This window comes from Rhamphochromis longiceps, linkage group LG7, assembly GCF_057381845.1.
Source record: "Rhamphochromis longiceps isolate RC_006_pf linkage group LG7, R_longiceps_female_GT1.1, whole genome shotgun sequence".
In the NCBI taxonomy this organism is placed as follows: Eukaryota; Metazoa; Chordata; class Actinopteri; order Cichliformes; family Cichlidae; genus Rhamphochromis; species Rhamphochromis longiceps.
Window position 1 is genome coordinate 9,035,192 of NC_140563.1, and position 22,469 is coordinate 9,057,660.

Here is a 22,469-nt window from a genome sequence, read left to right on the forward strand (position 1 = left end):
ATTTGTGGAGTTTTTTGATCACCAATTTGTGATGCTTTGTTTTTCTTTTGCCTTTACAGGTCATAACATGCAATGCTAAAGAGGTGTAAGTGCCGTAAGCGTTAGTTTAAATCAACAGCTGCAGTGAAAGGTTGAGGAGGTCGGGCTTTGTGTCTGTGATATTACTGCCCCTAGCCACTAAATTAGGGATGGAGCCAAGAGGTTTGCACACTGTTACTGTACTTCACACTCTATTAGACATGTGAACACTGGGGCAAAAACAACCAGTCTTTTTTTTTTTTTGCCTACTTTTAAGCTTAGAGCGATTTCTGAGCAAATTTCTGAGCATTACAGCAACTTTTACTCTCCTATCTCGTGTTATCAGGATTAAACTCAGGTCGCAGAGGTTGTTTATTTACGAATGTTCTTTTAATTAAGTGAGTCTTCCTCAATTGTTTTATTTTGGGCGAAAATTTAAATATCTCACATTCCTAGTGTGTGCGTTGCCGATAAAGCGCTGAGGTCGGCGTTCTTTAAGTTGACTTGTGCCTAGGTTGGTGCTCTTTAATGAACCTTGTGTGTTCAGAGGCCTGAAGGTGATCGTACAGTACACTACTATGTAATAGCATGGGATGGCTCATTATAGCAAGGCATAACAATTCACACATTAATTTTCCAGCATCCAGTTTTTAATTAATCCAGTAGGCAGTCTTAAACACAGGGTACACAAATTGCCTTCGGCCTCATAATTAATTCTAATGGAAGAAATTAAAAATTGGTGGGGTGTGTTTGGATTGTTCGACTGTGTTACTGTGGTTTTGAGCTCGCTGGAGCGACGCTGTCACCGACAAGGATCTCTCGCTGCCCTGACCAATCCAGCAATCTCCTTCCCTTTCCGTGTGAGCGGGAAGCGTTGCTCAGTCGCCCACACGGATTCTGCAAGAATAAAAATGCTTTGCATGTCTCCGTCTCCTAAAACATATGCTTTCTCACTGGACCTTTTTAATAATGCCAGCTCCTTTTTTATTCCATGACTTAGCGCGTGGTTTTTCTTTGATCTGTTTTCTTCTGCTTGGCCTTTCTGAGTCGATGTGTTGGTAGGTTTGGTTACTCAAAGTGCTTCCACAGAGCCAGTATCAACATCCATTACTTTCACCACCCCTGTGTGTTGAAACTGTTTGAGATTGCTTTTCATTGTGGTGTTGCTCTTGGATCCCAGCCAGCTGTATTCGGTATCTACAGTAGCTGTGTATCCATAGGGAGTTGCACTGGAAACCTCTGTATCATATCAGCATTACTGATGCTCTGTCTCTGGAGACCTCTAAAGTCTACCGCACTTTGGAATAAGAAACCCCGTTTCCTCTCTCTGCTTTCATTTTTCTCTAATTCTCCTCTTTTAAAAAAAAAATCCTCCCTCTGTCTCTCATTACATCTTCTTCATCCTGATATGGTAGGAAATCTTTTTCCTTGGCCGTTTGTTTTCACTTCACAATCAGTCAAACATGTTTTGTTTTTCTGTTTTCTTCCTCCCATAGGCCGCTGCACATTCTGGTGTGTAACGCAGCAGTGTGCACTCAGCCCTATATGCTGACTGAAGACAACCTGGAGTCCACCTTCCAGATCTGCCATCTGGGTCACTTCCTGCTAGTGCAATGTCTACAAGACGTGCTGCGTCGTTCAGCCCCAGCACGTGTCGTGGTGGTTTCCTCTGAGTCACATAGGTAAAGAAAAGGAAGATTGACTAGTTTTGTGTTAGTGAGTATAAATATGTTTGATTGTTTGTCGAGAGGTTGCTGTCTGTATCAGTGAGGTCTTTCCATATTAAAGTCACGTTGATAATTGCCCAGAACTAGCCTGTCTAGTCTTCAGGAGTTCATCGCCAGTCGTGCACTTAAAGCCGCTGCACTGGCTAGTTTTCCTGACGAGTTGACAGATAAGACTTTATGCGTATTGTCAAACATGACAGCCTCACTCACTCAAACTCATTCCTTTCCGCATGCTGTCACTGTGAATTAAACGTATCATCAGCATGATGGATGGCCTTATCAGCTAAAATTTACTTTGATCAAGTATCTGCTCTTTTATGTCTGACCCCCCTGACTCAGCCCTTTCCTCCATTTTTTTTTCTCAAGGAACTCCAAAGGCTCAAGTTTTTCTGTTATGCAGCAGACAAGCGCAGAGTCTTGCAGTAATCTGTAAGCCCAGACCCCGAGCCATGTATTTTAGAGCCAGTCCCTGTCTGTGTGCAGCATTGATCGTGGCTTCAGTCAGTCAGACGGCCAAGCAGTGATTGATTGGAGCTTGGCAGAGTGACCTGAGACAACGCGAACATACGCAGAGTTATTCTAGCAGATCAAACAGCAGCACTATTACAGGGGCCCTCATATGAGTTATGTTATACAGGCTGCCATGCATGATTGGGCAGGAGCAGCAGAGGGGATGGTTTGACACTCAGATTCACTTGGGGTCACTTTGCTATTACAAGCTGTAGGAAAAGTCGGAGGAAGACGGAGTAGGAAAAGCTCATGGAAGGAAAGGTTGCCGTGAAGGGAATATTGACATGTGATTGACACAAAACTTGCTAAAGCAGTAAGAAAAGTGGGTACAGGCAAGTTTTGATTGTGTAAAAACTGTCGGGTTAGAATAAGGAAGATGTGTACTATTTTTATGTATTTGCAGTGGTAAGAATGCACAGGTATTCTCCTTACTCTTCACCCTACAGTTTGCTCTCCTTTTCTGCCTCACAAACACTGCCTCTCTCCTTCTGTCCTCAACAATCAGCAGTGGCTTTAACCCCTTCAAAGCAGGCTAAAGCAGAACCAGAGAGAGTCAGTTACACACTAACACAGACTAGAGAGAAGGAATAAAGGAGCAAAAGTAGACAATATCTCATATTGCATCTTCCATTCTGTCCACCTCATTCCAGACCTATATTACATCCACTGAAGTCCCTCCCTTTTTTGCTTGTGTTATTTTCACTTTCCGCTGATTTCATGTTTACTTACTTAGCCTCCCCTCACAGGCAGTGGGTGACCCATGACCTGGCAGTATATTGTATTCCCTAAGCCCCTTGTCCGCTTGGTAAAGCAGTGACCTGTAAGGGACAGGAATGGAAAAGATGGACGCAGGAGTAATGGCTGGACACTTTATCAGTTTCCACCACAGGGGCTTACTGTGGAATTGACCCAATACAGGTGTACTTTACTCTAGTACTACATCAGATCTGGTCAAACGAGAGATCATATCCTTAATGAAATTACCTCTGAAATATCTAAGCTGCAGCTCAGAGACAGTAAACGACATGTTTGAAAACCAAAATCTCGACATTAATATCACTGCGAGACCTCATTCAATTGTAACGAGGCACAGCTTCGGCTTGTCGTGCAAACAAATTTTGATTTACAAAAAAAAAAAAAAGGCTTTAGCGTCGAGGCAATTGATTTATTAACCTCTACTTGCTGAAGTAGTTACGAAGTTGCAGCACATGAAATGAAAAGCCTGCAGATGTTGTAATTTAGCCAAGCAAGGATGTTGCGGAAGGCGACAGTAAACAAGAGGCAGCGAGCTTGTAAAATCACAACAAGGAAACCAGGTGACATTTTGATTGGTTGTTTTCTAATGACTGGATTAATATGTAGGATGTGTTCCGCTGGTTTGGAGCCTCATCCCGCGCCTCTCACACATACGTACACACACAGACGCATAAATACACAGTGTAGTTTTCGTGTATTGAGATTTTTGTGTGAGCGTGTAATAACACAACGAGTAGTGTAATGTTTAAGGGGCCTTGTCAAACATCTGGATTTTAACAGCTCTGTCGCAGGCAATTAAAGAACATCATGTCACGTCTTTGATTTGTATGCAGAAAGCGCCACACATCTGCCGGCGGAAAGCCTATGCGCAGGCCGAGGCAGACTCACACTAACTACTCTTAATGCAAACTATCTTTCAGGTTCACAGACCTCCTAGACTCATGTGGCAAAGTGGACCTTGTGCTGCTGTCCCCCTCAAAGAAGGACTATTGGTCCATGCTGGCTTACAACCGCGCCAAACTCTGCAACATCCTCTTCAGCAACGAGCTCCACCGGCGGCTTTCGCCTTACGGTGTCACCTCCAACGCATTGCATCCTGGGAACATGATGTACACCTCCATACACCGGAGCTGGTGGCTGATGACCTTTCTCTTCACACTGGCCAGACCTTTCACAAAGTCTATGGTAAGCGAGAAAAGAAGCTTGGAGAAAGTGTTATATTACCTCACGAGTGCGCAGGCTGTAGCTCAGCCTGCCTGAAGGCTCGCTGAAACGCTCGACTGGTTAACATTTGACATTACTTTTCATTGCGCTGGAGTAATTCTGCAGCTAGTTATATTTTTCTAAATGCAAAGCCAGTCTGTGAATTTGTGACTCTCATATAGCGCTTACAGAGCCGGCGTATTTGTCTTGGCACATTTCTGGGAGAGAGGACAGGAACAGGATGGAGAGGGGTAGATCTGCTGAAGGCTCAGGGAAAGAGTCTGGGTTTAATAGATAGAGAGATATTTGTGGTTTGTTTTCCTCTTCTGCATGGCACTGTTTGTTTAACCCTGAAAGACAGTTTTCTATCCTCTCAGTACTCTATTCCAGAGAACCGCGACTATTATAGGCTGCTGTTAATGCCTAATCCCAGCCCTAGCTCCTATGCAGTTAAGTACTAAAATAAAAAAAGTTCTGTGCCTAATACATTTTTACTGAATGTGGCAGCTCTTTGTTGTTGCAGTGATTTAAGTTTCCCCGACCAATCAGTATATTTTGGATGGGTATAGTTTTGTGTGGGGTGCCATTGCAAGGCCACTGCTGTTTTACAGACACAAGCGCACAGTATAGGAGAACCTCTAGCATCTGTACCTGAGTTGTGGCTGATCTGAGAACTCCTACCCAGTTTTGGAAGGATGGCATTAAGGAAGGATTTTGAGTTTGGCTCAGCACTTTTGTGATACAGTGTCTTTTTTGGGGATTACAGTAATGAAGCTGCCCAGCACTACTTCAGCTATACACACATGCATACAGCATCCGCTGTGGCATCTGGTTGGATCATAAGATATCGGACAACTTACAGCTAAACTCCCGTGAAGGGTTTAACCTTTACAGTGTGGCTCAGACACCAACTGTTGTGAATGTGTAAGCATCTGCATGATTTGTATGTGTGGGAACGTTTTAATAGCACATATGTGTGTGCGCACGAGATGATATAAGGTGCCTGAGGTTAACGTCCTCACACGCTTTAGATATGAACGATAAAATCCAGCACCGTGATTTATTTCAGTCCATATTGTGTCCTGTGCTCTCTAAGACTTTTCAATGGATAGCAGCACTCTACCCTTTAGGCTCCATAGCCTCCTAATATATGCTTTAGTTTGACTATTACATCTTTCCATTAGCTGTTCTTCATACTTTATCAATTTAGTGTTTGCACTGAAGTGAAAATGTGATGTTGAAAGGCAGCGTGGTGGAGTTTTAGTGAAGCGTTGTTCTGATCCATCATGTTTGACAGACACAAGGCCTCGGGCCGTCATTTGTCTCTCCGCCATTTGACATAGGATGAGAGATGAGAGGAACGGCTCCTCAGCACCTTTTTGCAAAATGCCAGGCTGAATATTTCCTCAGTTTGACTTTTTCTGTCACAAAGCACTCTTTTGCGTCCAGTCTCTTTATTTTAGAATTAATTTTTTAATCACTTGGTCCCGTGTTTCATTCGTAAAAGCCAAAGTTTGTCCAGCATTCCTTCTAATCACATTATTTGGAATGCTACCCTAGTCTGGATGATACTTCTGTGTATTTTTTCATGTATCTTAAGGAATGGGTGCTAACATTTTAGGAGCAAGCACACATAACCAATTAGCAGAGGGTTTTCTTTTTCTTTTTTTAAATTTTATATGTCATTAATTTAATGAAGTGTAGATGTTAGTAAATATTAAAGGACAAAGGTAGAGCTAGTAATTAAATTCTGGTGTGCTGACACAGTGATTAGCTAAAACTAATGTCTGATAAAGGCCACACGCAGACACACAGCCTTACGCACAGACTCACACAGATACACAGACGCACCCCTAAGCTGAGCATTTGCTCTTATTTAAATCTGGGCTTGATAAGGCCCCTGAAAGTGTATCCTCTTTAAAATCCCACTCCTCACTCCTTCTGCCCCCACATTAAGGGCTTAATAAAACAGTGATATTATTTCAGTTATTGGTTGCAGGGATATGAAGATGCTATCGCTTTAATTGCTTGCGTACGCTTGCGGGATCCATGGAGATTGTTCTGGGATGCAAACATAAGCAGAATGTTGACTCCAAAAAACAATCACAAAGCCCCCATGTGTGTTCTTGCGCAAATAACCAGCCCCTCATTTAAAGCACAGGTTTGATTTATATGAGCACAGGTGGGGTAAAATAGAGCTTTTCAACACGAACAGACACACATGGACAAGCACACGCATGAATTCGCAACACAGAGACGGCTGGAACACCTGGAGCTACATGTGATCCCAAGTCATTAATTGACTGCTATTGTAAAGGTGATCAAATGTCATGTAGGGCTATATGTGCCGTGGTCGGTCATTTAATCACACCCATGTTTTCGCCCCTTATTAATTGTTTCCTGCTCTTTTATGTTATCTTTGAACTTGCACGCTTTTTTTGTCTCTTTTCTTGTTGCCGTACTTTGGTCACGTCTAATCAAAACATGTGTGACTTCCTCGCTTTTGCATTCCTTGTGTTGTGGTTTGAACTTAAGAGAAAGAAACTTCTCTATTAGCAGGGAGCCCCAGCCCACTCTGCTATTGATGCACAGAACTGATTCAATTTTGCTGAGTTGAGAAAGACATCTATAAAGAGCCATGACATTTTAATCAGCCAAACTATCTCTCACTAACATCATGTTCCCCTCCCTGTGCCTTGATCTACTTATCAGAGATTGTGCAACCAGGCCTGTAACTCCTGTTTCTTTAATTCAGCGTGTTTAGTGTGGGAGTTTTGCCTGTGTCCTTTGGTGTGATTATCAGCACCAAATGATCTGGCCTGAAGTTGTGTGTGTGTCTGTGTGTGTATGTGTGTGTGTGACAGAGAGAGAGACCTAAGAGAGAGCGAGAGAGGCAAAAAAACATCTGCTATCAAGTGATTTAGTTAGAGCAATTTAATGCAGAAAAGTTTGATTGATGCAGATCTTGGTCGATTTATTTGATCAAACATTGTAGGATTTGTGGGTCTTTCTAGATTGTAGATGGTTTCCTTTGAATCTGAACTCTGGGCACACTTTTAAACAGCACATAATGAATTTCAGTGACTGTTGCAGTTATTAATTTGGCTGTAACCTTTGTGAAGTTGTCACCGTCCTGTCATGCTGGATCGCTGACCCTGTGACATTTTGTTGACTGACTGATTGCTCCCTCAAGATCGGTATACCCTCAGGCTCTGAGCAGCTGGGCTCAGCCTATACCCATCAAGTATATACCTTAACTATAGGCAGAGACAGTGCTGAGCTGAATGGAGACCAGTGTGTGGGCAGTGGCTCCAGTACATCATCCACTATAATGGGTAAAGAGAGGGGAGGGGTGCTGTGGGCACAGGCCTTAGAGGCTCTACTGGTCCAATCAGACGCCTCGATTCTCCCAGAGGCCGGTTTCATCAGCGCTCACGCCTAGTCCCATGCTTCTTAGCGTTTTTGCATGATTATTTTACCCAAGATCCTGCCTCGGGCACCCAGCCACCTTTTTACATATGCACAAGCTGAACTTTTGACCAGGCACCAGCAGTCAGTGGTTCAGGCACGAGATGTGGGACTGGCGTTGCCTCCTTCTCAGCTGAGCCTTGCCTAATGTGACCAGGAGCTCAATCCTGCAGCTTGGGGGTTAACCCAAGAGACAAATCCTGCAAGAGAGACATCAGCATTACCATTTAGCAGACACACCGTAGAATGGCTGGTTGGTGCTATGTGTGAGTACAGCAGGCACTGTTACTTCGGTATCGGTTTCTCTCCTGCAGCCAGACATAAGGTCAGATGCTCCATCTCCTATCTGGTGTAGCCCAAAGAGGCGGGCAGCTTTGCTGTACACCTAGGAAGCCTGTGTGTATGTGTGTGTGCTGCTCAACCATGTGGAAAGAAAGAGGAGCAGAGGTCCCAATCTCCTCGCCCGCCCCCCCCCCACCCTTCTTCACTGTGAGGTTAGATGAGCTGCCAGGCCGTTGTAATAGAGTCCTCTTGGATGATTAGGGGCTACACAGGAGGGGGTCAGCTCCAGCCTGACTGGAAACACTGTGTAGGTTTCTCTTTAGTGGGGTAGAAAGAATATTACATATTATGCCAACTGGCATGAGGTTCACACGCTGTCATGATTCAGATTTCCTTTAGAGGCCATGTTTTAGACCATTTTTGAAGAACTAGATATAATCAATGTGATATTCCTGCGAGACGTATCCTGCCGTGCTGCTGCACTACGTAGAGAGAGACATCAGCAGGCAGTGAGAAACAAGATGTGTTGGTGTGGCATGATAAAAGCATACAATCCTATTTGCCTGTATTGACATGTGTGTTCTGCCCAATCCTGTTACTGGGATTATTGGCCATGGAGATACCATTTCATTAAAGAAAACACACAAATGCTCAGGCACACACACACACACACAGGCACACACAGGCACACGCACACACACACACACGCACGCCCAGTTGGTGCACAGAGATGGCCTGAGGCCTGGTTATGTGCTCCATTGCACAGGGAAACTGTGTAAATGGTTTATTGTGGATGAGTTGATGTGATGGAAAGCGTGTCTGGATCAATAAAGAACCAATCAAATGCTGACAGTCTGCTGCTGTATGCAGTCAGTCATTCACCCCTTATGCCTGCGTACAGTTATACAACATGAGTGTGAAGGAAGGATGAACAATATCCCTGTTGAAAACAGAAGAAGTTTAAGAAGAAAAGAAGTAATTTTTCAACAATGAAACAAACAAAAAAAAGCTTAAGTCTGCAAAAGATTGTCACTTTTTTTTTTTTTTGCGTGCATGAGTTCTGCATGTACCTCTTTCTAAGACGTGTTTCTGTGACTGGCTAAGATTTGTTTGTGAAGAAACATCATTTAAAGAATCAACCACATCCTCTGCTCCTCCAGCTCCAGACACCTCAGGGAGACCATTAGGACGGCTCCCCAGCTGGGGTTGTCTGAGTCGGGGCTGAGTCTGAGTTGGGGCTGGGCTAAATTACCCAAGAGCTACAGGTCAGAACCAGCTAGACCCTGACTGCCAAGGGACACTCTCTCTAATAGAAGGGATCAGAACAGGCCAAAGAGCCAGAAAGTGACCTGGCCAGAGAGACATCCTTACTCACTTACCCTCTACTCTTCCACATCGCCTCCTTCACCCTTGGTCTCTCATAGCTTTAGAGCTTCAGAGCTTTTCTCCTGTAACCCTCAGAGAGGAGAGATGTAACCTATCACCTCTTTTTCACTCATCCACTGGTACCGTTTTCCTGTTGCTGACCCTCACAACTTGACACACGCACACACACATGCACGCACCACTCCCTCCCTTCTTTGTTGTCACACAGAGCTGATGGACTATTTTTCAAATTGATTTCAAAAATGTACATAAGCAGCCGATCCCCTAGCCCAGATTACCTATTGATTTTTAATATGAAAAGCTCATTATATAAGCAGGAACTGCAACACAAAAAGCTAGCCAACCTTTGCATAAATCCTTTAATTGAATTTCCAGAGCCCGTGGTTCTACATTTTTTAATTAAATCCATTTCTTTTTTTAAGGGTTGCTGTGTAATTTGCATGCTGTGAAGTGGGTGCTGTCCCAGATAAAGTGCCATTGATCCTTATTAAGGCTCACCTCTGGGCTCGCTGAAAACCAACCGCAGAAATTAAATGTGCTCATGGTGCATACACTTATTGCCCGCATGATAGGATTAGAGGCGGAGAGAGAGAGAGAGAGAAGGAGTGATGGGGCAAGAGGTGGTGCAGGAGGAGGGGGTGGGGGGGGCGTTATTATTAATAGTTGTTCATATTAATGTAATATTTCACCTGTCCTTCTGTGGGATGAGATTGTGAGGATGCTGTTTGTACTGTAAATACAGCTCTGTTTAGGTTTCATTCTGGTTTCTTTTCAAACATACTCGGGCCCGGCGGTCTCTGCCTGGGGTCGCTGTGAGTTCACCTGCTCTCCAGATTAAAGCAAAAAAAAAAAAATCTGCTTCTCTTTGTCTAACAAATACACGCATTGCAAACATGCATATTTTGTTTTTATTTATTTTGTTTAAAACAATGAAACGAGGATGTGAGCATGTTTTAATTGAATCAATGATCATATTGCTCATTGATGCTTATTTAGAAGTAGAGGGCGTTCGACTAACTTTATAGGGATTAAATGATGCTTAATTTTCTTGTCTTTACCCCACTTAACATGTGTGCAGAGGTGCAGGTGTGAGATGTTGTTTTTGTTTTAAATACTGCATTTGTTCTGTGTGGTAGCTGGTAAGGCAGGCCTCCCCTTTCTTGTCTTCCCGTGCTGCTGTATGCAGACGGTGGAGTAAATCAATAGGGATTAACCTGTGACCTCAGTCACATACTTATAGCCCAGTCCTCGCTGCTCACACATCTCTCATCAGTTTCACTTAAACACTGCACCTCACTCAATAAGGCACCACACGCTAATTCATTTCAAAGATGGAGAGACCTCTCTTTTGCGATAATCGCACACACACACACACACACTCACTCACACTCAAACACATATGCACATACTAAAAAGCTAAAGCACATGACCGAATAAACAAAAAAAAAACAAAAGCTAATCTAACAGGATGCAGCAAAGAAGAGTTTTGGATGACTAATACATCACATTAAAATATATTTTTTGATGTTTTCTATATGTATGCTGCATGTGCAATGAGGTAAAGGCTTCAGTTCATTATTATTTCTTTCATTATTGGGGAATCTGATGATTATCCCTAAATCAACCGCATAGTCATACGGTCTATGAAATGGAAAAATGTAAATAAATAAAAGACTGAGATAAATCTGATGTCTTCAAATGTTTTGTGTTCTCCAGTCATCCGGAAAAAAAAATTGCTATCTGGGAAGAAAGCCATGAAATATTCACGCTGAAGATTGAGCGACTGCTTGCTGTTAACTTAACTGATTTAGATATTTTCTAATTAGTTTTCTGCTATTTTGATTGATCAGCTGGTAAATATTATTTGAAAAAAATCAAAACATGATGTAAAAAAAAATGGAAAAGGAAAAAAGTTAAGTTCAACTTGATTTGTATTAAAATTTTAAGTTAGAAGCACAACAAGGAATGTGCCTGGAAACAGCTGAGAATTTAAATGAAACTGTTTTATTCAATTTTTGGGTGAACTGACCCTTTAAATACTGGGTCTGCTGTTTTTCCTTAATATATAGACAGCTGTAAGAAAGCTGGACGGGGCTCACAGTGACTTAGTTCACTCTGTTAAATGTCCTTGAACGCAGTGGATATCCGGCATGTCTGACTTTGTTTTTTGTACAGCTACATACCTTCACACTCTTCTTTTCTCCGTCTTCCTCTTGAAACATTGACACCGGCTGACTGATTGGTCTGATGTCTGTCTGTCTGTGACAATGTGCGTGTTTGTGTGGCATGCATGTGTGCGCGTGTTGAGTGGTGCAGTGTCAGCAGTATGTGGTGCGAGTATTGACCCAGACCTGTCCTCTGCTCTGACTGGCTCTTGTCCCTAAGTTGTCATCTCTCTCTCTGTCTCTTGCATTCTCTTTCTTCCTGTCTGCCTTTTTGTTCTTTTCATAGTGGATCCCTTCATGGTTGATCTCCTCATGCATTGATCAGTGTTTTGTCACCTTTTTAGTCACTGCATTCAGTGTACCGACTAGTGTCAAGCAGGCTAATATGCTATAAATGAGAAGTGTGGAAGATTGGGTAAAACACAGAAGGGAGGAGCCTTTCTTCCGTGTCAGTCTTTTAGTTATTTTTTCACTGTTTCTAGTGTGGTCTCATTTTTTTGCCCTCTTTTTCTCTGCAGAGTAGAAACAAACAGTATCTACTCACTCAGGTGTGTGAGGTGCTGGCCAAAAACGGGAGCTCTGATTTCCCCCAGATCATATCATGATCCACTCAGTCAGACTAACACAGCTCGGTTCCTTTTTTGTCCAAAAGGAACCAACCAACCATACATATTTACGCTCGCACACGTATAGAGCACATCCTAAATGCCTGTGGTTGGACGCCCTCCTCTCCCACCGTCGCCACCACCACACACTGAGGTTAGACCACTCTATATGCTATTGATTGCACTGCTGTTGCATGTTGTGCTCAATCACGAGTTCCATGTGTCTACCGTTGTCCTCTCCCACCTGGCCCATTAGATTAGGCTAATGCATTCAACCATTGATTAATCATTACACTCAGACCTGATCAGCCAATCGCCTACCTGGTTTGACTCTACTTGACCCGTGGACCCTGGCTCTCGTGTCATGTGGCCAGCTCTAACGTGTTAAAAGCACATGCAGCTCACAGCTCCATCTGATATGTATTATGTTAGGGTTATGGGAGGCGCGATTCAGATGGGTTCACTACCTGTATCATATTCAATACTGCCCATTTCCATGCATTTCCTAATCACATGCAACAGAGAGCTATAGATTGTATCATCGAGCACATTACTGTTGGAACACTGATCTCAAAAGTTAACATGAATGAGCTTGAAACAGTGCAAGCAAGTGTGAAAACACTCTTCAGTCCCTCCTTGCACTGGTGATATCATGCTGTTGCTGAGGGAATCACAAGCAGGCTTCCGTAGATTGGGCTTTTCCAGCGCATTGCACAGTGGTGCTGTTGGTTTGGGACCTGGAGAGTTTGGAGGCAGGGTCAATGCCTTGGGCTCTTTGTCGTTTTCCTCGAGCCCTTCCTCAACAGCTTTTGCAGGGCAGGTGTTGTGTTTGGGGAGGCTGCTGCTGTAGTAAGGGAGCACTGCTGCCTCGGGGGGAGGGGGGAAGTGGGGTTGTCGGGTCTGCTATGATGTGTAGTTTGCTGCACTGTGTCAAAGTAAAATCCATATGAATGCTAGAGTCCCGGGATTTCTCATCAAGAACTAGAGGGACAGGTTTTCTTGCCGTCACTCGTCAGTGGGTTTAATGTTGTAGCTGCTCAGTATACTCCTCCTTAACCACTGAACATGTGTACTCTTTAGTTCGGTCTTATATTTTACTGTCTGTGGCATGCTGTTTTATACAGCTCTGACAGCTACTAGAGAAGCAAGTTATGCTGAAAATTAAGCTTTTTACACACAAAACAAATGATTAGTAAATAAAATGTGATAAATTGCCAGGATTAAATTGCTCAGCAGCATTCAGGTGGTTAAAGAGTACCCCGCTGATTTAGCATTGTACCTCTACAATATTTAAAGACCCACAGTAAAGACTCCCTTGGTGCCTATATTACCCAAAAAGAGTTTGCTCAGTTATACGGATGTTTTTACTCTCTTTGCTAATGTGGCCATGGGTCGCTAGGTTTAAACACAGATGAAGAGTGTTAGTATCTTTACAAAGCCTACACTTCATTCCCAACTGTTGAAACATCCACTAATATAAAATATAAAATCATAACCCTGACAGGGAAACTTCTGCTGCACGTTGAGCACTTTTGAGACAGTATCGTGAGTAAATCTTTAAATACTTTATTTTCAGTGTTTCAACTCTTACCTTATTTTGTGCACACTTCTCCCACCTCGTTTAGGTGTGACCAAGCCACACTTTGCAAATGCATACACAGTAAACTAAAGTGAGAAATTCTTTCTGTTGGCTCTATGCAGCCATCAGTTATTATTCTTTCACCTTGGCAAGTTGTTTGTAAGTAATCATATACTAAGTCCTCCTCTTTTTTCCACTCCCTTCCTCCTGTTTTGTGCTGTTTTCCTTCTTCCACACCCCTGTCTACAGTATTGAGTCAGTCAGTGAGGAATAGCTGTTTTAGGGACAGCCCTATTGATGTGTGCGTGCGTGCGTGCGTGCCTGTGCGTGTGGGATGTGAAGCACCGGGCTGAGTGATCGGGGATAGATGTCCTTATTGGATATGAGCTGGCTACTCCGTGGTTCTGCATTAAATTTGTATTGAATAGGAAATTAATGAATGGATAACTTTATTGATGTTTTGGTATTGAACATATAAACAAAATGTTCTTTTGAAGCATTGTGTGAGCGCTGCACCCCAGGGGGGAGGGAGTGGTCCCAGTTGTGCTTAAGAAAGAATAAGTCCATGTTAAGTCCATAGTGCATTGGAAAAGAGAGCAGATAGATCAATGGGAGCTTGCTGCTTGAGACACACTTTAATTGTGTTGTTTTCTTTCAGATTTCTGTCCTCCTACATCCATCGCAGTGCAGCGGTGACAGATTTGATATGTATTGCAGTCAGTGTCATGAAGACAGATATGAATTTATTGAACATTTTCAAAAAGGGATTTGTTCAGCTTTTATTTGTAAACCCATATGGACTAAAAGGGGGATGTAGTTATAGTGGAGTGTTTGACAAACGGACTGTTTCTTTATGTTTTCTGTAACTTTTTTTCTTTTTTGGTAAGTGCTCCGATGCCTTTTGGTGTAGCTTGAATCAATGCTGTGCTGCCGCAATCAAACACGTACAACTTCCTCAAAGTGGAGTCGGACTGATTCTTTTCCAGCGAGTTGGATGGGAACAGATCAAAGAGATGAGAGATGGCGAGTGGAGGAAACTTGTTTAATTAAAATGAAGTGATGAAGGGGGGCGGGGGATAGAGGGATGTTCTTTGATGCGTGCTCTGGATGCACCGTATACGTTATTCAGTTATATTACTCACGATTTTTGTTTAAGAGGTTCCAGCTGAGGGTGGGACGGTAGGAGGTGTTGCAGACGCAGGGAAAGAGGGAAGGAAGGGGCGAGCTTGATGAAGTTTCTGATTATCCAGCCTCCTCTGGCACAGGGAAGAATTACTGAATGCCATTTGGGTCAGTGCTCTTTATGGAACTACATTTATGAAATACATCTCTCCCCCTCTTTCTTTCACTCTTTCCACCTCTCCCTTTTTGTAACTCTCCCTTCCTCCCTCCCTCACTTCTAATTGGCGATGCAATAAAGGTGTGTGGGGTCAGTGGTTCTTCAAGGTGAGACTGCATGTGTGTCTCTCTCTCTTTCTCTGGTGTTCTTCTCCAGACACACAGGCAAGCAGCAGTCGTTCCTGCCGCTCCAATCTCACATTTTCTGCCGTGCTCACAGAAACCAAAGGCCTAAATCCACCGTCTGCACCTTAAATAACTTAACTAATGCCGCGCCATCTTTTCTCTGTAATAAATGGCCCTATCATTGGAGAGCTCCGTGCTTACCGCCCTGCCCTCCTCTCTCAGCTCTGCTCTGCGTCCTTGTGCCAGCCTGGTAAGCCAGAGGGCACGCTGTGGGTGAATCAGAGACAGCTTCTCTGCCAACACACCCAGTGGGAGAGACCCTGCCAAGGGTGCCAAGGCCTCAAGAGAGGGGAAAAAGGGGAAGATGAGAAGGTTTGATTTGGGAGGAGATGATTGAAGCGAATGGGGGAAGAAATGAGGTAAAAAAAGCAAGAAACAGAACAACTGGTGGTGTGAAGTTTGAAGGAGAATATGCAGGATATGCGTCACAGAGGGATAACATAATAATTTTTTTGTTTTGAGGTCCTCACCATACGTGTGTATTTATTTGCTTTAAAGGTCCCAAACTATTGCAACGCCACAAGTTCCACACAGGCTCTTTGTGAAGATTGCACTGACCCAGTACCATTTTAGGCCAGTAGGGGTCATTGTAGTTCAACTGACTGAGCAGAGAAGTCTGATCAGTGATTGTTGCATCTGCGGTTCATTTGCAAACGCAACTCTGCTGTCATGGGCTCTCATGCACATTTATTAAAAAACACATATATATTTATATTGTGCTGCACTTTTTGATAATAATCGGATGCCTTTTACTTGCGGTAATCTTTGCAGGTGATCTGGGGTCAGTACTGTTACTACTGACAGAGAGCTCAGTGCCTGTTTACATGAAAATACCAGAAATGAGGCATGCACCCCAAAAAAACCAAGACACCACCTTCTGCTTCGCATGCCGATGCAGCCTAATTGATTCAGCACTTGAGCTGGTAATTTAATGTCCAGGATGAGGAAGCCTCTGTGAAGTCTTTGCCTGCAGGTATTGTTGGAGACACCAGTGTTGAGAAATAATTGCAGAGTCACTTGTTTTCTTTCACCAGGGCTAAGAGGAAACAAAAATCCTGGTTTCTGTCTGCATGCAAATGAATATTTCTTAAAGTAAATTACACAGTTCTGTCTGCAGATAGTGTCTGAATGTAAAGACAATAGAAGTGACTTGTAATGCTGAAAACTTGAAGGTGTAATAACATATAAACTCTCTTTTTGACCAATCTAAACTCTTGGTATCCACCCTTAATTTATGTATACAAATTAAGCATGCCACTGCTGCCATTGACCTCCAGTAGATGAATATTAGATGAAGCAGCAGCCAATATTTGAATAGCTGAGTTCAGGACGGCAACGATTTTAATGGCAGCAAGCAGCCATTAACAGTATATCTGAAAATAGACAGAGTATTTTTCCATAGATCATTAATGACGGAAAATCTATCTCTCTTTCCTTCCCCCCATCATTCAATATATATCTCTCCTTTCCTCTCTTCGTATTTTTCTACCTTTACTATATTTCATCCATGTCATTCTTTATTTGTGCCGAGCTCGAGCTCATTCCAGTTTCCAACAGCGAGAGAGAGAAAGAGAGGCCTTTCAGAGCTTCCTATTAAAATGCACCAGATATTGGAATAGAGGCTGCTAATGTCTGTTTAGTATATAATCCACGTTCCCTCCTCCCATATTCCTTGTTATTCTAGTTTAGTGCTGTAATCAAGCAGGGCTTGCCAATAAAGTTTATTGTACGGAGCTAAGTGTCAATATCACACACACACCCAGGGCAGAGAGGTCCCTTTAATTAGAAAAGGAGAGAGAAGAGGCTGTGTGTGTGTGTGTCTGTGAATACCTGTGCATGTGTATGCGTGCATTTATTTGTATGTTCAGATTTCTTTGTTGATTTTAGCCATCATAGACTATAAATGCCATTCAGCGTTAACAGCAGGCCCGTTCTTTTAAAATGTATGGAGGAAAAAAACCAAAACCAAAAATATGACGCTGGGAAAAAGAAAGAAAGAAAGAAAATCATAAATGTGACACCAACTTAAAAAATTTCACTGCTTTTATGAACAAATCAATTCTAGCTTTACATGACTATTGAGCTGTTTTGAATCTATGTCAACGCTGAACAAACAATAATCCCCGCTATATGAAGTATTGATTAGACCTGCTCCCTCTCTGTGTGGCTTTATTAAAGGTACAGTTGTTTAGGTCTTTATGATGATGGTATAACCTGATGGGAGAAAACTTTCACAACTACAGTGGGCTACCTCCAGATGACAAAATAAAAATAAAAGACACTCTTTTTGCAGATGAGCAACTCTCGCTTTAATCGTTTCTCGACTGCGACAATAAAAATGTTGACATTTTCAGCCTGCGTGTAATCCAGAGTAATGTTTTCTCCGATTGGAAGCCTCTTTCATTTTTCTCTCTGGCTTGATTTTTTTTTCTCCACTCGTCTCCTCCTTCTATTAGGCCACTTACAAACAGCATGGTTAATATGTAGAATGATATTACTGATACGAATTCTTTGATAGAAGATAATTTGAGCGAGGGCAAAAATTGAAAACACCTCCCACTCCTAAACACAGTGTCCCGCGGTGGTGAGGGGTGGGCTCGTGGCTTCAATCAAATAATAAAACACAAAACCATTTCCCATTACGCTGCAAAGAGATTAAAGGCAGATTAAACGTACTGTATGGGAGCTGGGGCCTGTGTCAACCGCCGATAGCGGCGCGGTCCTGACAGGGAAAAGGAGAAGATGAGGAGATGATGAGACGAGAGGAAAGAAGAGAAGAGAGGAGGAAGAGGGGAGGAGGAGAGGAAAGAGGAGAGGTGAGGGGGTAAATGCACGACGCAGAGAGGGAGAGCAGATGGAGGAGTAATTTGCGTGGGATGTAGATGGGGGAAACATGGCTGTGTGTCAGTGCTGAGCGATGCCTCCCGTTCTGAAAGAAATCAATTTAGGGCGGGACGGGGATGCCGTGCATACAATAATTGAATATTACTGCGTACTATCTCCTTCACATGCAACTGCTCTGCAGCGACTGTATGGGAAAAGTGAATCAGACGCTAGAGCGAGAAACACAGGGTCAGTGCCCAATATTGAAGCGGTTCAAATATTCCGCGGATATTAAGTTGAGACTCCAAATAATCTCTTCGAGTTAGAACGTGATGGAGAAGAGGAGTAGTGTGCGCTCAAATCGTCGTGACCGTCGCATCCAGCGACCGACCAGCCTTTCTCTCTGTATGTCGGACATATCAGATGTGTCAATTCTGTCTGGACCACATGGTGTGATCGATAATCACAACTGTTAATCAATGAGCTTTTAAATAAGCAATGACCCTCTGTTACGAGGTTAGCCTCATTTATTGGTTTACTTTAGGCTGAGTGACACAATCAACTGGTCATAAGAGCAGTTATGTCTCAAGAAGATCAGAAGAAGTTGTTTTTTTCTCCCACTCTCTGCTTGTAAGTTCACCTTTTAGGGCACAAACACACACATAAAAAATTATACAGGTCAGACAAAAGACCTGTATAATATCTAGTAGTTTTTAACCCGATGCCACTGACTGCATTTTAAAATGAATTAAAAAAATAACTTTTTGGGCTCATCAGTTTGTTCTATATTTAAATAATTTAAAAAAAGTAGCAACATAACTCTTCACCTGTGATTAAATGGCAGAAAGTTTGTTATTATTGCGGCTCACAATTAGTCTTGAATTGATTCAATCTAAGTTAATCCAATATTTAATTTACGCCTTACTTCCACATGGTTCCTCTGTACAAACGCTCATTAATTCTTTGAAATGATATCAGACTCCTCTGTTATACTATCATTTAATCATCTCCGAACATAATAATCATCCATATATCATAACGGGTGATCAGGAAACATTTAATTAGGATAATTACTCATTAATCCACCGAAAGGGCTTTTTTCCCCCTTCTTTTTGCAAGGTGCCTCACAGATTGTTTGTGCGGTTTGTGTGTGGATGGCTGTGTGTAAACCCACGAGTGTGCGTTGTCTGTGTGTGCATTTGTGTGTTCTTATGCACGCAGCGTGGCCCGTGTAATATTCGTCACTGTCTGATTTACTGTAGTGAGGCTGCTGTAGTAGGCCGGGATCCACTGCATTTATCTCCATTTCTTAATGGTATTTCAACAGCTCCTACACCATCGGCTGTTTCTCATTTTAATGACGTGTGTGTGTGTGTGTGTGTGTGTGTGTGTGTGTGTGTGTGTGTGTGTGTGTGTGTGTGTTTATCCACACACACACGCACATTTTTCATTCAGAAGGATGCAAATGTAGGACTGAGCTACCTGGGTTGCCGTCCATAAAGACAAAACAACATATATTTTTGTTTGAGTAGGGGAGTTTCTGATTGATGCGATAGCGACTGGTGGCTATTGAAGTGACTATTGTTACACTGGTTGACGTGATTGAAATTGGGTTTCTCTTCTGCCCTGCTCACACACTAAACCCCCCCACTCACTCCTCAAACACAGAGATGGTTCCTACAAGATCTGACAATTACAAGAGGAGCTTTTAATCAATCTGGAATGCAGCTCGGAGGGGCAAGTGATGGCAGTGGAGGAAGAAAAGGACTGATTACTCCCTCTCAATCTTTATCTCTTGTTCCCTTTCTCTTTGTTCCACTTCTCTCTCTCCCTCCCTCCCTCCTGTTCTTCTCTCGTCCCTTCACTTTTGCTTTTCTACATGGTCCATCCCCTGTGATTTCAGCCACAGAGTATTTAAACAGCCCCTCACTTCACTTCCTCCTATTTCTTCTCCTGCTTTTTTCCCCCTCCCTCACAGCTCTTCATGTTTGACTATTAGCTGACATGCACACAGGGAGCATCGCTCATCTCCCCAATTTCTCCTCCTCTTGCCTTGTGCCTACCCCTCGCCGCCTCCTCCTCCTTCTCACTTCTTTCTCCTGCTCCATGTGTAACTATTAGCAGACATGCTCTCAGGGAGTCTGATGAATATTTTAGCAGCCGCAGGGAGGGGCTCCAGCCCTCTTCCCCAGCATCCAACACAACTAATGGACCAGAGTCAGTGTTTCCCTTTGCACAACTTAGCATTGTACTCTGCGTTTTGTGCACACGGACTCTGGTTTGATTAGGCTACGAGTTTTAAGAGGCTGGAGAAGGTACAAGGTGAGAGTGTACAGCTGAAGTGTAGTAAGTGCTTTCTGTATCAACAGTCTCTAGCTGCACAACTACAAGACACACCTACTACAGGACACGCCTACTTGGTAGTAACATCACACTATAAGCCACACCTACATGATGCTGCGCCTCTGGGTAAATTAATGTTGGAGTTGAGGCAGATTTATGGTGTCCATTTGCGTAGCTGTTTGGCTACACTCTGCTGAATCTGGTGAAGAGCCAAATTAGGACTGAGATTTGCATTAGACTGAGAGAGACCTCTTGTTTCCAGCTCACCTTACTGTCTCCGAACAAATGTGGCACTTTGTCATTTTTTTTAAAAACCATAAAATCATACATCATTGATGCTGTTTAAAAAAAACAAAACAGTTTACATTTTTCCTTTAATTTTATTAAGTTGGACAGTTGTTTGTGTGCATTACCACAAGATGAAGCATGTTCTGCTTTTCATTTAATCATTTAATCAGCATTTTTGACTAGACATCTGTACGACTCAGAATGGGAGTCTGTCTACCAAGTTTTAGCTGTACAAGGCACAGTGTATGAAAATTATGTGGATATCAAGTCTTCCTGGTCCTTACTGCTTAAAGCTGAATGTTTTGAGTTTCAAGATGCTAATTGGTTACTGATATGTGACCATGTGTGTGGCTTTGCACCTACCCATATGCTCTGTGTCCTGGACTGAAATGGTTCACTAAAACAAAATCAGTATAATCCTCCTTGCGCCCACCTTAGCATCCACCTTTCACTCATCTTTCTCCCTGCTTCACTTCCCTTTTTTCCCCTCTCGCACCTTCCATGTCTCGTCTCTCTGTGAGGTACAGTACCCGCTGTGTATGCGGGCGCTTTTACAGTATGTGTGTGTGTTTGCGTGCACGCTAATCTTTAGATGAGGGGCTGGTGGTTAAATCATGATGCATAGTCCAGGGCTGCTCTGGCCACTGTCATTAATCAGTACAGGGGCGGGGGACGTATCTGCTTTTTATCCATCTCTTAAATCAGTCACTGCAGCTATCGGCAGCCCTCCCTTCTCTCCCCCCTCCACCACCCCTCCATCTCCTCCCTGTCCCCCAACCCACCTCCCCCCTCCCCGACGGGCCGCTGATTGAAGTGGCATTGTTTGGGAGACAAGCGGCGCTCAATCAATAGGCAGTCTCACTAAATTACCGTTTGCATGAAGAATGAAGGGCCGCCCAACCTGACTCCATTCAACTGTGGATGTGCTCTGTGTGTGTTTGTGTGTGTGTGTGTGTGAAGATTGGTGCGACAGATAGAAATGTGTGCATGGGACGTACTGTAGGGAAGAAAACTGTGCGTGTGCGTTTGTCAAGGGACAGAGAAGACAAAGTGGGCCAGTAATAGAAGCAGGATGCGTCTCTCTGCGCTACAGTGTAAAATGTTTGCAAGACCACCTACAGATGCATAGGTATGAAGCAGAAACGAGGCGCTCGGATCGTCCCGGTCACGTATTGATTATCGCTTGTTAAGGACTTCTGCCGTGGACATTTTGACCTTCACCCTTCAACTTTACCTTTCACCCTCACCCCTGATTGACCTGCTGTACAACTCCTTTGTTTATCTACTGTCTAAATTGAACTGTTCCACTGAGTGGAATCTGGATTCAGTAGATCGGTTTTGGTTTTTATGTGTGTGTACATGTAGAGATGTACTATTGAAAAAAGTAAGTGAGTTATTGTGTCCAGGTAGGCTGGAGTGAGGTCTCAGTCTCTCTGCCTTCTTTTTTTTTTTTTTTTTTGCGCCACCCTGACCTCTGGCTATTAATCATCTCTAGATCTGTGTTTACCCTCAGTTCTGCTCTCCAGCACACAGGCACCTAGAGGGGCAATTAGAGAGGAACCACCACCCCAGCACAGAGGTTTGCCCCCCTCTTTCAGCCTCACTTACACACATGCACACACACGCACACACACCTGAGAAGCTGGACCTTGCCTCCACTAGAGAGACGGCTATAATGTTTTTATTTACTTTAAAAGCATCCTGCTGTTAATACAAGTGCCATATCACAATGCTGCCATAATATTTGTATGGGAGAGAGTTTGCACATCTTTTTGTTCAAGCAGCGTTATGT

At 43.3% G+C, this 22,469-nt stretch overlaps 1 protein-coding gene across 1 annotated transcript in view; it reads left to right on the forward strand.

Annotated features, from left to right (window-relative positions):
* wwox (WW domain containing oxidoreductase) overlaps positions 1-22,469 on the forward strand; it is a 141,678-nt gene that overhangs the window by 43,368 nt on the left and 75,841 nt on the right. The window contains 2 exon segments of the mRNA XM_085411985.1: positions 1,515-1,700; positions 3,932-4,196. Of these exon segments, the coding sequence (XP_085268111.1) occupies positions 1,515-1,700; positions 3,932-4,196 (451 nt within the window).